Raw genomic sequence first — 18640 nt, forward strand, 5'->3', positions numbered from 1 at the left:
CTTCTGGCTCAGCAGATGACGTTTCTGTGACCCTTGTGGCTGTTCAGGGAGAAACTATATGTTGTGTACTGAAATAAGTCTGAGCTGAGCCTACCACCTGATTTTGACCCACCAGTGGACGCCAGCCCTGCCCTGTGGGAAGCACCATTTTGACTGGCATTTAGTCTAGTGTTAGTCTAGGAGCTGTATTAAACTTCAAAAATTAGGGGGTATATGCTTGCTGTGGTAAAATTCAGATGGGCTCATTTGGTAGGGATCTCTGTCCTTATAAGCTTATCTAAAGATGCAACTTGCAGGAAAAGAAATTTATTGTTTTAGGAGCAAACTGGAGTGTGTGGTACGGCTTTTTGTTGGTGTTCTTAAAGAAAGAGCCATTAGTAGTTAGTAGACAAACAGTTTATGCAATAAATAAGCATGGTTACAGCTCATTGTCAACAATATATCACTTCCATCACAATTATAGGTGAAACAAAACTTCAAGAAGTCAGCACATTCATGCTAGTAAGAACATATTACAAAGCATTGCACATGCATTATAGGGACAGATTCAACTAGAGAAGGGATATATTTTCACTCACCTCAGGTTGGCTTTGTGTATTTTGTCATTGAGACTTACATTATGTTTGGGTCAAACAAGAAACCCAAAGTGGTTTTATAAAAGTTTACAACCATTAAACAGTATTGTTTAATCCCACAAATGGATAAAGCAAACTGCTATAGCTCACTGATACACAAACCAGGACTAAAAATAGTCAATCTGCCTATGTGTATAGCTAGCTATAATACAATATTCTGAGTGTTTACAAAGGCATTGACTTCTTTAGACAAGCAGGTTCTAGAAATATACTGGTTTGGTTTCTAATGAGAAGTAACTGTAGTGCCGTTTCAGTTGAAGACTATGCATTCCTCAATGTCAGACTTGAGGAGAAACAAACTAGGGAAAGGCAGAGAAGGGTTAGGAGGAAGACCTGAGCAGTGCTCTTTGGACAGCTTGGCATTACTTTCCCTGTGCAGATCCAGACCTGGTTCACAGAGTAAAACAAGTGTATTGAAATTGTTGGCCCTTAAAAGGGGCATTTGTACAAAGTCCCATACGTACAGCATAGATAGAATGGTTAACGGAATGCCTCTCAAATGAACTCTTCCATGTTAGAAGAAAACGCAGTGACAAGGATTAATGGATATCAATGATTGAATTACTATATGAAGATAATTTATTCCAAAATAGAAAAAAAAATTTTAGGGAAGTAGTCTAGAAACTAAAAGGGGCTGGAGGAGAAAGAGGGAGGGGAGAAATCATGCCACGTGTTTCATTACTTAGAAGAAGTAAAGTTTAGACCATTTCCATAAGGCATCTTTCATATCTGTCATTCTTCTTTCCATACCTGGCACCTTAAAAGAGTGCAATGGTTCCCTGTTTTTTTTTTTTTTAAAGACTCCTTTTCCTTTGAGCTGTCTCAAAGGATGCCCTGGATTGAGCATGCCATTCCAGGCTCACATTTCTCTGTTAGGTCGAGAAAACAGTAACAAAAAGGTCACAAAAAGAAAGCAAAAACCACAAAATCTACAAAATCTAAGGCCTGAATAGGCACAGACTTGCTATGAGGTCAGAAAATCAGTGAAAGAATTAAAATTACAAAGCACCTCTTGCAAAATATACTGCTTCTTGAAAACCACACAAAACACTGTGCAGTAACCCCTGCTGAGTGCTTGGAGGTAAGTATCCTGAAGGACACTGAGTCCCATGAAGGAAGAAGCTTGATTTTATTATCAAGCCAGAGGGGTCCCAATGCTCTTTGTTATTTGCTGTTTTATTACTGACAAAATGGAAAAGTCAAGAAGTATGCAGACCTTAATATAAAGAAAATGTTTCTCTAATAACTAAGAACCAAGCTGGATTTATGCATTCATAGTACAGCTTCATTATAGATTCTTGTAGATGATTCACTAACACACTTTTTATACAAAGTCCCTTTTCCAAGGATATATTAAATTTACTAGGCTAAAGAGAACTTATGCAATATAATGCTTCAAATTGTACATATAATAGCTGTGCACCTAACAATAAAGAGGCCTTGAAATTGTCTTTGTCTATAAACTACTACTGCCCTTTGGAAATAAAAGCTCCCTCATGATCCCTGGGCTACATCCCCGTGACACACAGTGCCACAAACATCATGGTGAAAATTCAGTACTAAACATAGTTTGAGTTTTGTACATTAGTTTCTATACAATCAGGAAAAAAAGATACAATTTGTATCAACAAAAGGTCATTTCTGGTTATTTGAGGCATTGCTTTTAGCCGCTTTGGTTCATACACATTTTATATGAGGAGAAGAATGACAATTGTTTTTAGAAAATAAGAAATACATATGCTACCTTAAAAAGACTTCCTGTGTTGGGAGGAGCTTGCAATTATTTTGAATACTAAATATGAACACATTCAAGATGAACTGCAGTTGACAATAATAATCTTGTGCTTCCCTGTAAACTGTGCAGCAGTGCCATTGATGATTTTGGCAGTAAGATGAACTAAGTGGCACAAAGGCATTAGAGTAATATGAGATTGTCAAATACCCTGATTTAAACATGGGGCGGATATAGAAGGTCCAAGAAGTTGAAGGTATGAAGTGGTGTTTGTGTGAAATAGCAAGAGCTACAGTGGCAATTGTCACTCTGGACCTTCTTGGAAGAAAATATTTTTATACTTTGTCAATAAGCTAGGGGATGGGAAGACTACAGGTTAGGATATGAATGTGAAACTGTGGTTAAGTGAAGAGAAATGTTGGTTAAGATGTAGTGTTGATCAATGTGGACAGATACAGAAAATCAGAAAGCAGCATGGAAGCCATGATCAAACCACCAGAAACAACCTGACACAGCCTCACATTCAGAGTGTTTCACAGTAAGAAACATTTATAGGCAGTGTCACACCTTCTCATGAAGAAACAAAAGGCCAAGGCCAGGCCTTCTAAACTTTCATGAAAAACAAGACTGTAGAAGTTAGCAATTTCCAGCTCAAGAAATAGTGAGCTGGTCATGGTTCAAAACACTGAAATATACAATGGATTCAAAAAGGGGGCTCATTTAGTGCAGTTTAAAAAAACCAATAAAGACCTCTTCTAGAGGCATTTAGCTACAAAGGTACCCACCCTGAGCAAGATACAAATTGCGCAAATGGTGCCACCCAACCCAAATATCATACCTTCTTTGTAATGCATCTAAGAATTATCTTAACAGCAGGTACACCCTCTGTGTGGATTTGAAGTGTATAACTGAGCCAGCTATTAACAAAGATGCAGCATCCCCTTTTGGAAGCTGCCTTTTTCCACCTAGAAAATCCCCTGGTTTTTTTTCCTAGAGAAATTCTGCTCCACCAATGATTGACCTTATTGCACAAAGGGTGGACAGCAGGAGAAAGTGGATTACATGGCTACGCACTGTCCTTTATTACATTTTATCCTGTGATGTTGAATACTGCATAGGTCAGAAGTCCAAAAAAACATCCATTTGTCCCTCATTGCATGAAGCTTTTATATCCATCATTTAATGCCACGTGGGTTTGGCCATCTCTTCTGGGATAAAGGGAGTGGACTCTGGTAGTAAGTCCCTTTGTCCTGGTCAGACTCTTTTGTGCTTGTGTAGCACACACACACACTTAATCTGTGGAACTCGAGCTTATCCAACAGCTTCTCAGCAGAAGGCAGCAACCTGACCCCTACTTTGTTGAGGTGAAGGGACTTGGAAGCTAAGAACTGTTAATAAACATTGGCAAGTGAAAAGTGCAAAAGAATTAGAGTTGGTTCACTCTAGTGCCTAAGAAAGCAATGTTCAAATATTGGCATGTAATTTCAGTTTCAAATCTGGTTGAAACTGAAATGTGACATAAAATCATCAAGTCAGACTTATGATCTATACAGCTATAGACTTAAGGACTATGTAGAGCTTACCTTCTCACTATCAGTATGCAAAAGGTTATACCAGAGATACACGTCTCAAACCAAATACACACACACACACACACACACACACACACACACACACACACACATACATGCAATATAATTGCTAACAATAGGGTTCAAATGTAGCTTTAGAAGATTCAACATGACCCGATAGCTTCATTAAAGATACTGAATGATCAAATATCCATGCAATAAAGTATACGTTTACTTTTAAATAGCTTTAAATTAAAAACCCTAAAAGGTTAATTCAATACACTGTCTGATTTTGATGCATTTTGCTCTCTAAAGTGGATATATCATCCATACTTATAATATAGAATTTGTGACTAAGAACACACTGGTAATGGACTCCCTTGAGGTTTCTTAGATTTAGGCCTCTTCCCATGGGTCTTGTTCTCCATTACCTGCATGGTGCAGTGCAAAAGGGCATGGAACTTGGAGTCAGCGGACTTGGGTATGTGTCTTGACTTGGTCATTTGCTAGCAGTGTGACCTTGGCAGGCCAGTTAATCTCACTGAGCTTCAGCTTCCTTCTCTATAAAGTAGGATATAACACCTACTTCACAGAGTTGTTATGCACTTAAATGATGTTAACACTGTAACTTTTAAAGCGCAAAACAAACAGTTACTATAATCATAGTATACATTCATATTTATATAAAGGAATAAGTCATGTGTCATATCAACGTGCAGCCCTAAGCTTGGCAACAATCAAGGCTGCCAGTTGCTGGGCATCTGCTGTGTGGGGATTCTTCTCCATTACTGCAAGAACAATGTTAGAAGGGAAAATATTGCAGAGGTTCTTGTAGGTCTGATATTGGTGCTCTGGGATCATGTGCTCCCTGGTATCATTACATATTCCAACCCAAGGATTCCTCCATATCTGTTCCATCTTTTCAGGCACGCTCCGTACCATGGCTGGCTCATAACATGGTTGCATGAGATTGTTACTTAAGGGATAGGAGCGGTAGCCATAGGAGTCAGTTGCACAGGGCAGTGGGTCCCAGCTGGCATGCTGTTCCCTGCACAGAGGAGGTCGTCTTTGCCGCATGGGGTTGCTCTCATAGAGGCGGGAGTCAGAAATGCTGTCCATCCGAGTCATTACCAGAGCACGGCCTGGCTGGGAGGTTGCCCCGGGATGGATGTTGGGAGGCATGGTGTAGTCCCCAGGACAGCTGGAGTGTGCTCCAGTTGCTGGATGCTGGGCATGCAGAGCTAAGTGAGGGACTGACTGCTTGTGGGGGGCTTGCTTGGAATCATCTGGGCCATAGCTCTGAATTCTCGTTAAGGCTTCATGGTAACCATGAGAAAAAGGCTGAAGACGGTTCTGAGACGCTGAGCGGTGCAGTTTCAGACTGCCTTCAGGATGGGCATCAGCTACAGCCAAGTACAAGTTGTTGTAAGAGGAATAGTTGTCATTCCTGGTATGGCTCATACAACTGTCAGGACAGATGCTGGGATTCCGACCATACAACCCCTGGTCTGCTTCAGCTATGTAGTACTCTCGATTATGCATGTTCAGTTTGGAGAAGTCGCCTAACATTGAATAGTAGCCATGATCCCCCATCGACTCAAACTTTGGGTATTGCTCAGCATAGTTAACAGGGGTCCCATGGCTGTTGGTAACCAGAATAGGGGGGTACTGCATGCTGGCCATGTGCTCCAATGAGACCTTTTGGTGGGGGAAATGGGAGGATCCTGGCACTGGGCTGCTGGCCGAACGGGTGTTGAGTGCACCCACTGCGTGACTTTTGGGGGGTGGGATTGTGGGGACACTTAGGGAGGTCACAAGTGAGGGCACAGAGCTGGCTTCAGGCTTACGGGCAATGGAGAGCCATTCCTCAGGCTCCACAGCTACAGACCGGATGCTAGGATCTGATTGGCGCTTGGGGGCCACACGTTTGACCTCTGAGGTTATCTCACCTTTGGCACTAGACATCCCTGTGCCACACTTGGCCAGGGTGCCTTCACTCATGGTTTTCACTGTGGACAGTTTGGCACTGATGCGGAGCTCATCAGCCACTGAACGCTGGGGTTGGTTGGCCCGCTCTGGATGGTAGTATTTGCACTTGTGGCCGTAGGTGCATTTTTTGCCTGAAAAATAATGCCTTGGGGTAAGACTCTTTCTCACAGTGTGCAACCATTTGTGCCAGAAACTGTTGTAACAATGTGGTCACTCAGGCTGGGGTTATACTGTTTGGGGTTAGGGCAGAAAATTAACTTTCCACAAAGATGAGAGACAGACAACACCAAGGAGGTATCACAAACTGTGGGGGGAGAGGGAGGAAGTGGAAAGCTGAGGAAGAAATTGCAGTGTAAAAACTAAGAGTTGAGCACTTGAACAGTCCTAATTTTTCAGTAATGTACAACTTTGCCTAGGCATAATCTGCATACTGAAAGGCAGACTAGAGTAACACAAGGCAGCATGGGGTAGTGCAAAACACAGGTTTGGGGGCCTGTCAGATTTGAGTTTCAATTTCAGCTATGTCCTTTACTGGCCATGTGATCTTGGTAAGTGACTATTTTCTGAGCCTCATTTTCCTCTTCTGTAAACAAGGTTCATAATCATACCTATATTACAGGATCATTGTAAAGATGGAATGAGATAATGAACATGAAAATACTCTGTGATTTAAATGTTAATTTGAGAATACAAACCAAAATACCCCCTCCAACAAATGATTATCCAAAAAGACCAAACATCCAAAATAGCCTCAGACCAGTGCACTCTATGAAAATGAAGTTTGGAGGCATATGGAAAATACAAATCACAAGAAAAGGGTATATACTTGTTGACAGAAGGTGTAGTCATCTGCCTGAGAGGCATGTTCTTGGGACCAAACCCAGTTTGGCATTGTCAGCCATATCTCTCAGGACTTAGGCACTAGAAAACGTGTTAGTTTAACAAGTGACAACTAATCTTCCCTTCAATTCTGGTTACCTTTTCCTCATGCAATTTCTAAGATTTTCTTTAAATACATAACTAAGAATACATAAAGACACAAATTTTAGCTCGCAGAATGTGGACAAGTCAAGATTTCCCATTTGAAAAGGGAGTCTTGAAAGGAAAAATTGTCAGAGAGTCCTTTTGTTTCCCTTAGTACAGAACTTAGTTCTGGACACAGGTACTCACCATAAGGACATGGTTGCTTCTTATGCTCTGGAACAACAGGTCTCTTTCTTAAGAAATTTTCAAGGCTTGGGCCATGGCGTCCTAAAGGATCATCTGGAGGCATAAATCTGAAAGCAAGAAAACAAGGGATGAATGCCTTCCTTTCTGTTGCCACTATCCCTTACTCAGAGTCCAGACCTTCATTAACTCTTGCCTATACTATTTTTGCACTCTTCTAATTGCCTGTCCTGCCTCAATCCTATCTTCTGGTAATCCAACATTTCTTCCCTTTATTCCTACTTGATCACATATTTTCCCTGTGTATCATGCAGCCTTGTACTATATTTTGCAGTCATATTGGCATGCCTACTGGTTTTCCCTAGCACACCACCCACTTTCATACCTTCACACCTTTATTCATAATGTCCCCCTCACATGTTATGCCCAGCAACCCTCTTTAGTGTATAAACTTTATTTCAAATGTCATCTCTGGGAGGTCTTTTCTTACCACTTTACATAGACAAAGCAATTTTAAAAGTTAACTGTAGTCCTTTATCTCAATACATTGTGGTTCTCTCTCTCTCTCTCTCCTACTATACCTTGAGCCCTTTGAAAATGAGTCCTACTTTTTATTTAGCTTTTAAAATTTCCATAGCAACCAGCATAATGCATAGTACACAGTAAGTGTTCAGTAAATGTTTATTGAAATGAAATCTACTCCTACTAGTAACTTGGATACAATATGGCTATTCAGAGCCTACTGAAAAGAAACGCACTTGTCATTCACGAAAGAATACATCAACAACCGTTCCTCTATAAACTTCTTCCATTCTGGCTTTTCAACTTGAAGGTCCCGATAGTTATCATTGGACACAATGATGCCATCAGAATCAAAAGCCAATTTGACTATGAACCGGTCATCGTAGCAGACAACTCTTCTTCCCTGGACCCTTCGGGATGGTGTGAAAACAAGAATCTTTTCCTTCTCCAGTTTACGAAGAATATCTTGATCTGTCAAAATATGATTATATGCCACAGAGTAGAAATGATCTTTGAAAATTAACAGCATTATTCCTATATTACAAATACAAAAGTTGGTATGTTACTTGCCTTTAGAGTGGGCTCTATTCTGGGCTATTACATCAAATTGGGTTGTGACCTTAGGCAAGTCACCTTATCCTTCAGACTTCAGTTTTTTTTTTTAATAAAATGAAGGAGGAACTGTGTTCAATCACATCTAATTTTTTCCCTTTTGGTTTAAACCACACCTAATTTTTAAAGACTACTATGAAAAGCGAGATTTATATCTTAGCATTCACTTAAATCTTACCATTCTTTTTTCTTTTCTCTTCCTTTATTTTATTCATATGTGCATACAATGTTTGGGTCATTTTTCTCCCCTCCCCCCACCCCCTCCCTTATGCCCCCACCCCCTCCTTCTCCCCCCACCCCCTCAATACCCGGCAGAAACTATTTTGCCCTTATCTCTAATTTTGTTGTAGAGAGAGTATAAGCAATAATAGGAATGACCAAGGGTTTTTGCTAGTTGAGATAAGGAGTTGACTCACATTGATTTCCTGTGCATGTGTGTTACCTTCTAAGTTAATTCTTCTTGAACTAACCTTTCCTCTAGTTCCTGGTCCCCTTCTCCTATTGGCTTCAGTTGCTTTAAAGTATCTGCTTTAGTTTCTCTGCGTTGAGGACAACAAATGCTATCTAGTTTTTTAGGTGTCTTGCCTATCCTCGCACCTCCCTTGTGTGCTCTCACTTTATCGTGTGATCAAAGTCCAATCCCCTTCTTGTGTTTGCCCTTGATCTAATGTCCACATATGAGGGAGAACATACGATTTTTGGTCTTTTGGGCCAGGCTAACCTCACTCAGGATGATGTTCTCCAATTGCATCCATTTACCAGCGAATGATAACAATTTGTTCTTCATGGCTGCATAAAATTCCATTGTGTATAGATACCACATTTTCTTAATCCATTCGTCAGTGGTGCGGCATCTTGGCTGTTTCCATAACTTGGCTATTGTGAATAGTGCCGCAATAAACATGGGTGTGCAGGTGCCTCTGGAGTAACCTGTGTCACAGTCTTTTGGGTATATCCCCAAGAGTGGTATTGCTGGATCAAATGGTAGATCAATGTTTTAGCTTTTTAAGTAGCCTCCAAATTTTTTTCCAGAGTGGTTGTACTAGTTTACATTCTTTTTTTCTCTTTGAGATAGGGTATTTTTTAAAAATTTTGTTTTTACTTCACAGTGACCATTATAACTTAAAGACCCACAAACTGGTAGCTAATATGCTCCAGTTTCCTCCCCCGAACATGAATATATATCACAACTATATTCCCTTCATAATCAAGTGCATTCTAATTTAGATTTGCATATTAGTTCTTTACATACTAATTTTGGCTTTATTTTTCTAATTTTATTCATTTTTATTTATTTTGACAGATAACATTATATATTTTTATTGTGTAAGCATGATATTTTGAAGTACATAAAAAGTGTAGAATGGTTAAATCTAGCTAATTAACAAATGCATCACTTCACATTTTTGTTATGAGAACACATTAGTTATTTTTGGTGAGTACATGTAACATCCACTGTGAGACAGGTCTTGCTATGTAGCTCAGATTGGCCTTAAATTCTCTATCCTCCTGCCTCAGCCTCTCAAGTGCTAGGATTACAGGTATGTACCACCATGCCTGATCTTTCTTAGCATTCTTATTTATTTACTTTTTTTGGTGGTACTAGGGTTTGAACCAGGGCCTCATGCTTATTAGGCAGATGCTCTACCACTTGAGCCACTCCACCAGCCCTTCTTTGTGTTGGGTATTTTTGAGATAGGGTCTCACAAACTATTTGCCTGGGCTAGCTTTGAACCTTGATCCTCTTCATGTCTGCCTGCTGAGTAGCTAGGATTACAGGCACAAGCTACCAGTGCCCAGCCTATCCTAGCATTCTTGATGCTTGTTTTGCCCTTTGGCTAAAGCACCAGATTTTTTTCTGTGGTGCTGGGCATGGAACATAAGGCCTGTGGCATGCTAAACAAGCTCTTTACCACGGAGCTACACTCCAGCCCCAGCCCCAGCTTTTTGGCTATTGAAGAAAACAATAGGTGAGGATGTGTCTGTTAGGAGAAGAGTAGAAGCATCACTCCAAAAGACTTTTATCATTGGCTTCTATCTGAAGGAAGGCCAAAACTAAGGTGGAACATCAAGTTATAGCATTTGAGTACTGACCCCCTTTCCTTTTGGCCTTTTAATTGCTGAGGAGAGAAAACTTGGTGGCAGGGCTTGAGCAGGAGCAGGATCTGCTTTCAGATTGAGGCATGGGAGTCTGTTCAGAAGATGGCAGACAGCTCCATGTGCAGCTGAGGCACCCATTCATGAACATTCATTAAGCACATCAGGTAAGAGTTGATACTCAAATGTGGTCTATGTGTTCTTCAATGCTTTAATGAGCATATACTACATGTACTGTTATAAGTGAATATAGTGACTTTCCTGCCATTATGAAGACCACACTATGACCTTTGTGAACCTTAGTCATTTTTGCCTTCACAAGCTACTTCTTCTATAAAGAAATATTAAAAGTTTTTATTTTAGAACTGCATTGATATAAAGGCAAATATAATCCAGCTAGATACATTATTATACATCTATTGTTATTATATTCAATATTTCCTTCTGATGTGAAGGAAACATTTTCACGGGACTTTAAAAGTGTAATCAGCCCTAGGTACTGGGTTTTTCTGTGCCTCATAAATAAGTACTTGAGACTTCTCTCACTTTATTCCATCCCCTAATTTGGAAACTTCACAATTACTTCTCTGGTACAAAATGAGGTGCACTGTCTACCATGGTTTCTCTAATTTCTTCAAAAATTCAGTCATGTTCATGACCAGATTCATCCCCCTATAGTCTGAAGTCTATGATTAAATAGAAAGACATTCTTTTTTCAGCTATGTGCTTTATTAAGTTTGCTAAATTGAAGTAGTCTCTATCTAACTACCCTATGCTCCAAAACAATAATGGTTTCATATGAACCACTATATCAAAAATACACATAATAAAAGACATTTTAAGTATACTCAACAACTTAGAAAAATAATTATCTAAATTGGGATCATCAGCCTCTCTTTAAACTATCTTGTTAGCTTTGGCTTTGGATGGCAAGAAATGTTTTATTTGAAATTGTACCCGTAATTGGTGCATCAGGGCGGGATTGCTCTTTTCTCCATGCAGGTACAAATACTGTGATGTCTTTATGGCCTTTATCTAGAAACCAATCTACAGCAAGTTGTATTCCTCTGCAGGAGAATTCTTCTTTATTCCCATGGCTTTAGAAATATAGAGAAAAAGAGGCAAGAGGATTAACAGACAGCAAAAAAAAAAAAAAATACCATATCAGGTTTTTCTTACTACCAAGGTATTGACAACAGACATTTTCTTTTTCTTTTTTCTTTTTTTTTTTGAGGTACTGGGGTTTGAACTCAGGGCCTACACCTTGAGCCACTCAATCAACCCTTTTTTTGTGAAGGGTTTTTTCAAGATAGGGTCTCCAGAACTATTTACCCAGGCTTGCTCTGATCCGCAATCCTCCTAATCTCTGCCTCCTGAGTAGCTAGGATTACAGGCATGAGCCTTTGGTGCTCAGTGACATTTTCTTTCTTTCTTTTTTTCCCCGGTCAACTTCCCATAGTGGCCTCTGTCAGTTTAAGACATTTTCTTTCTTGATGATGCCAAAGAACGTTTTTTTTTTCATGCTAGATATTGAACCCAGGACTTCATGCATACTAGGCAAGTATGCTATCAATGATAGCAAATATTGCCTTTATTATTACAAACTTCAGGCAAGGCCACAAATGGTTAGCGACAACTTCCATCTTATAGCAATCATGGTGACTATTTCCTATCAGTTTCATTTTCTCTCTCCACTTTATTTCTACTGCCACCTTTAAAAATAATCAGATATTCACAACAGACAAAAAATGAAGAGGCTTTATCAGAGGTTTAGATGAAGTTGATATGGAAGATTAGTTAGGGATGAAGATTAAGCATACAAACATACACACACACACAAGGCTGGACATTAAACTCAGGGCCTCATGAATGCTCGACAAGCACTTTACCAGTGAGCTATACTCCCAGCCCATAAAACACATATATTAAGCTTAAAATAACATTGACAGCAAAAATGACACACACATAAATACTAATCCCATGTAGCCATTTAATTAAATATAATGCACCAACGAAAATCATGTTCTTGAAAACTTTAAGGGCTAGGAGCATGGCTCAAGTGGCACCTGCATAGTAAGTGTGAGGCACTGAGTTTAAATCCCAGTACTGCAAAAAAGACTTTAAGATGTAAGAAATGCTCCTAATATAATTATAAAAGAGAAAAGAAAGATACACACTGTATATATATATGTATATATATATACACACACACACACACACCAAATTGGGATATATATCCAGAGTCTTACTATGTTGCCCAGGTTGGCCTTGAACACTTGGACTCAAGTTATCTTGCTTCAGCCTCTCAAGGAGCTAGGACTGTAGCCACGTGCCATGGTGCCCGGTTTGTAATCCTAATCATGCATTACAAAGTCTGTGTATAAGACTAGAAAATATTAGAAATAGGTACACCAAAATATTAATAAAAATTGTTATTCTGGTCATGTGTGGCAGTGCATGCTCATAATCACAGCACTAGACAGTATGAGGCAGGAAGATCATGAGTTTGATCTCAGGCTGCATAGCAAGACCCTGTGTCACAAGGAAACACACTGAAAACTGTTAAACAACACAGGATAGGGAAAAAAGAGTGGAGAAGTGCAGTGAAGGGGGCTTACATTTTTACTTAAGCACAGGTTTAATACAAAGGCAAAAATCCCACTGCACAATGAACAGACACCTAAACAACAAAGGATAAGAATGAGAAACAGACCACACTAAAGGGAGGGCACTAATGAGAGAAGGAGGGTAAAAAAAAGAAGAAGGTGAATATGGTTGATGCTTTGTATACAAAAATGAATACAGATTTTTTTTCTTTTATTCATATGTACATACAATGTTTGGGCCATTTCTCCCCCCTTCCCCCCACCCCCTCCCTTTGAATACAGAATTTTTAAACCTGTTGAAATCACCACAAGAAGAGGACTAAGGTAGAAAGAAAAATGGAGGGGATATGCCAATTCAGGATACAATACATATATAAAACTCTCTGTACAGATGTCTTAAACTAACAAAAATATATTTTTTCAAAAATGGAGGGGCTGGAAGTATGACTCAAGCAGTAGAGTGTCTGCTTTGTACATGCCTGCTTTGCAAGCTTGAAGCCCTGAGTTCAAATCCCAGACCCACCAAAACTCAAAAGCAAAAATGGAGGACAGGAAGGTAAAACAGTTTCTCTCTGGGAGTTGGTTCCAGTGGAAGGGGGAGGACATAAGAAAAGGGTGTAGGAGGATGAGTATGGTGGAAATGTTACGTACTCATGTATGAAAATGGAAAAATGAGACCTGTTGAAACTATTCTAAGGGGGCAGGGTGATAAAGGAGATTGATGGAGGGGGTGAATTTAACTAATATATATTGTAAGCACTTTTGTAAATGTCATTATATACCCCGAGTACAACAATATGATTAAAAATTTACAAAAAAAATTTTTTAAAGACCCTGTCTGTGTCAAAGAAAAAAAATTATGTGTGAGATTTGTTTTAAATCAGACTATGATACAATAAGAGAAGAAATTCCATCACAATTACTTATAGAAATAAGTATTTTGCAAATTTAAAAATCCAAACAGAATTCAGTTAAATGGCAGATATATTGGGAAAAGTACATAGTATTAGATCTGGAGGCATGGCTCAAGCAGTGGAGTGCCTGCCTAGCAAGCAGGAAGACCTGATCGGGGGTGGAGTGGAGCAGGAAGATACATAGCATTTATTGCTATCATCTTTTTTCCCCCAGCCCTTGTATAGTTTGGGTTTTTTTGGAGATACTGGGGTTTGAATTCATGGCCTTGTGTTTGCTTAGGCAGGTATTCTACCACTTGAGTCAGTCCCCCTATTTTTAAGACTCAAAAAACTGTGTACAGAGTTTTGCCCAGTTCAGCTGTGAGAATTATGATCTCTTAGCATGGTATCTGGTGCCCTGACATATTCATAAATCATACTAAGTTATAGCTAATGAAGCAGCTTGGATGGCAAAATAAATTGGCAAACAAATACCAAATATCAATTCTATTATAATCAAGCAGTTTCTTTTTGGTTTTGGTTTGATTTTTTTTTTTAACTTTGGCTGTATTGGGTTTTGAACTTACAGCCTCCTGCTTGCTACTCTACTGCAAGTTGATAGCACTTAAGAAAAAAAAGAAAAAGATACTTATACCAATACATTCTAAGGTAACTTCTGATTTTTTTTTTGTTTGGCAGTATTGGGACTTGAATTCAGGGCCTCACTCTTGCTAGGCAGGTGCTCTGCCACTTGAGCCACTCCTCTGGTCCCTAAGGCACTTTTTGAGACAACCACCACTGACTGCTTCTAAAATGTAGACCAATGAGCAAATCCACAGTGTTCATAGGTATAGTATTGGAATGAATGCAGCATGAAATGAATTGTGATTTTTCCCACTGCTACAGTGATGGTAAATATAAAAAATACAGAACTTGGGAAAACCACCAGGATTACCAATAGAAGGGAGAATTTGGGGCCCAGAGCAGTGGTTCAAGCCTGTATTCCCAGAACTTGGGAGGTGGAGGCAGGAGAATAGCAAGATCAAGAGTTTGAGGCCATCTTGAGCTACATGGTGAGACCCTGCCTCAAAAATCCACATACAAACAAAAAAGGGGTTGGGATTGGAGGAAGGGGGTAGAATTTCATTTCACTTGGCTCTGCAGTGCTCTAAAGTGTGATAAACATAGTCTAAGTTAAAAAATTACTATAAGAACAACAGTTTTTTGGATATGCCAATTTAGTATTTTATAATTCAAAATTCTTTGTTTAAAACTATTTTTCATCATTATAAACTTATATGCTTATAGTATATATGCTTATGGCATAAAATGTGGAAAATACATGAAAATACTAAAAATATCCCCAAGACCCAACTTTTTTACTACTACACAGAAACAAACATTTAATATTTTGATGCATTTGTATTCTGATATCAATTTCTTAACAGACTGAGAGTTATGTTAAAAGATGTAGCATACCTATAGGATCCCCAAAAGTATTAAAATTATGCGATTAGAGCATTCCATGAGGCATACCATAAAATGTTTAGTAAGAACCAGAAGGTACTTTGGACATTTATCATGTTGGCAATGAAGACCTACATAAGGGTTCAGTATGCAAAGTTTAGAGTTCAATATATATTCAAGGAATGAATAATTTTAAGAAATGGAAAATGAAGTAATGCTTGCAAGATGACTAAGCCCATAAAATAGAATTTTGGCAATCTAAAAAACCTAAGACCCAAAGTATCTTGGTTCCCATTATAGCTTACTTCATTCTGTAAAATGCCTTAGAAACATCCAGGCTCCTAAGCAAAATTTGGCATTGTAGATGGGTCACTGACCTCTTTCTCTGCAATTTTTGTTTTGTAGGATTCAAATATTTGAGCTTCTCCCAGACTTAGTAGAGAATATGGTGGCATTTACATTAGAAAGCTTTAAATCCTCTGAAATGGATTTTTTTCCTCCCAAAGGAGAGAGCTCCTAGAATGAATGTACCCTTTAGGGTCTTCGTGTATATCTTAGCATATTCATAGTATATGAATTACAGGTACACCACTACACAAAGGTTAAACAAATGTTGTCAGTGGTAAACAAAGCATCATAATTTCAACACAGACTTATCCAACATGCTGAGCAACAACAGATGTTAATGTGCAGCTTGTCTAAGAAATACTAATCTCAAGTGGTAGAACACCTACTTAACAAGCACAAGGCCCCGAGTTCAAACTCCAGTACTGCTAAAAAAAGCAAAAAAGAAATACCAATTTCATGGTAAAGTTATAGCTAATGAATCTAGAAAATCAACAAAATTTAGATTTGAATAACAGTTTCATAAGCAGATTATAGCACTGAACTTTGACTATGTGAAATCTGATTGCAGAATGATGGGAGTCATCAGTAACTTACCAGGTCAGTTAAGAAAAGACATTAATAAGGACACAGCAATTTAAAAAAATCATGTGGGAAGATGGACATGTGGCTCAAGTGGTAGAACCTAGCAACCACAAGGCCCTGAATTCAAACCCCAGTACCACCAAAAAACCATGAGGATAATTTTTGTTGTTGTTTAACTTTTTGTGTTCTTTATATATTGTAGATATTCATCCTTTAGCAGATGAATATCTAGCAAAGATTTTCTTCCATTCTGTAAACTGTCTCTTCACTCTGCTGATTGTTTCTTTTGCTGTGTAGAAGCTTTTTGATTTGATACAATCCCATTTGTCAATGCTTTTATTCGGGGGACTACTAGGGAGATGGAAGAGAAGGGAAAAGAGGGAATAAGAAAGAGTAACAGAAGGGGCAAACATGATTAAAGTATATTACATACATGTATGGAAATATCACAAGGAAACCTCTTACTTTATATAATTAATGTACACTAAAATCATGTGGTCCACTATGCACTATTTTAATATGCTCTCCAAAATAACGCCAAATGGTGAATTTTGCTTTATTTAAATCAAGTGTAGTGCCTTTAATTTAGGAAAGCAACTCATACAGGAGGCAAAGTTCATCTTCCTATCAGTATAATGGACTAAATGTAACATGGACTGTGTTGAAAATAATTACCTGAGTAATTAATTTCTTCATTATTATTTTTTCTTATTTATTTATTTATTTATTTATTTTGCAGTACCGGAGCTTGAACTCAGGGCCTTCACCTTCAGCCACTCCACTAGCCCTATTTTTGTGAAGGGTTTTTTGAGATAGGATAGCACATACTATTTCCCTGGACTGGCTTTGAACTGTGATCCTCCTTATCTCTGCCTCCTGAGTAGCTAGGACTACAGGCGTCAGCCATCAGTGCCTGGCTAGGCCTCAGACTTGCTAGGCGGGTGCTCTTACCCCTTGAGCCACTCTGCCAGCCCTCTTCATTATTCTTTACAAAGCAAAAGAAACATACAGTGTCCCTTATAGTCAGTGATTCTTGAGCAGAAGTTTAAAGACAAGGAAAATCTTGTATCATGAAGTCAAAGTTTGCAAGGAAATCTTCGTCTCTTCTCATCCCTAACTCCAAAACATAAAACACTCAGAGAAGGGCAAGCCTTAGAGAAAAGGCGCAATCTATGGTGCTCTGGTTGGTATAGTCTGGTGACAGATTGAGTTGGGCAGATCCTATGCCCCTCCCCCTCACAAATCACTTAGTTTATGCTTATTAGAAGTGGAGCAGAGGGCTGGTGGAGTGACTCAAGTGGTAAAGCATCTGCCTAGTAAGCATGAGGCCCTGAGTTCAAACCCAAGTATGCCAAAAAAAGTGGAGCAGATATTCTTTGGCCCTTTGAACACAGCAATTATCCTCTGTTTATCATTGACCCTTCTGTATCATTCTGATTGCTGTAGTATTGTGTGTAGTTCATTTAAGTTTCTCATTGCTATGTTTCTGGGTTTCCTTAAAAAAAACAAAACAAAAGAAAACAGAGGTGACGTCTTGCCTGCTTTAAACACCTTGTGATGATGCTATTATGATTTAAAAGATTTAAAAAAGAAAATCTGTAAATGTATTCTCTGTTACTAGCAAAATTTTAAATCTCTTCCTCTTTTTCCTTCTGGTCTTCCTCCTTCTTTTTCATGTTTTTTTTTTGGTGCTGGGGATGGAATTTAGGGCCTTACTCATGTGAGTCATGTACTCTATCACTAAGCTACATCCCTAGCCCTCCCAAATATTCTTAATAATATTAATACTCATATAATATTGCATGGCTTTGTAAAAAGAACATTAAAGAAATATTCAGGTTTTAATGCAAGCTTTTTATTTATTATCTGGGTAACCTTGTATGGTTACTCAATCTCTCTTAACCCTGAATCTCCTCACCTACAAAAATAAAACTATTTAGTCTTTTCTTATGAGTTTTTCTATGAGAATTAAAAAGACCTGACACAGAAGAGGTATTAATAAATGTTTGTTTCTTTTCATTCATTGGAAGCCCAAAGACTTAAGTTATAGTCCTCACTTTGCTACTTACTAGCTCTGTAAACTCAGAGGGGTCACTTAAACTCACTGAGCTTCAGTTTTTTCATGTATTGGATAAAGTTGCTATAAGGATTACTCAGAACTACATATGTACTTCCAGATAGCCACTAGAAATTCCTGTATACAACAATGGCATGGTTCTTAAGACTCACTCCCATCTCTGCTGTCTTATTTATGCCTTTGTAAGAGGACCTACTACTGGGCCATGTGCTATGAGGAAAACAAGGGAGGAATAAAGCAAGGTCCCTTCCCTCAAAGATAATGGGATAATCTAATCTGACCCTTGCTAGACTAAGGATTTTTACTTTGTTATGATTGCCTATAGTCTAAGGATTCCAAATG

The 18640-nt window shown here is 38.7% G+C and overlaps 1 protein-coding gene across 19 annotated transcripts in view; it reads right to left on the reverse strand.

Annotated features, from left to right (window-relative positions):
- Positions 1-381: 381 nt before the first annotated feature.
- Zc3h12b (zinc finger CCCH-type containing 12B) overlaps positions 382-18640 on the reverse strand; it is a 305889-nt gene continuing 287630 nt past the window's right edge. For all 19 annotated transcript variants that reach the window (XM_074063657.1, XM_074063651.1, XM_074063642.1 and 16 more), the window contains 4 exons: positions 11283-11422; positions 7853-8087; positions 7098-7204; positions 382-6058 (listed from right to left, as the gene is read on the reverse strand). In XM_074063657.1, coding sequence (XP_073919758.1) covers positions 4647-6058; positions 7098-7204; positions 7853-8087; positions 11283-11422 — 1894 coding nt within the window. In that variant the 3' untranslated portion in view covers positions 382-4646. The remainder of the gene's footprint in view (positions 6059-7097; positions 7205-7852; positions 8088-11282; positions 11423-18640) is intronic.

Source organism: Castor canadensis, chromosome X, assembly GCF_047511655.1.
Source record: "Castor canadensis chromosome X, mCasCan1.hap1v2, whole genome shotgun sequence".
Taxonomy (NCBI): Eukaryota; Metazoa; Chordata; class Mammalia; order Rodentia; family Castoridae; genus Castor; species Castor canadensis.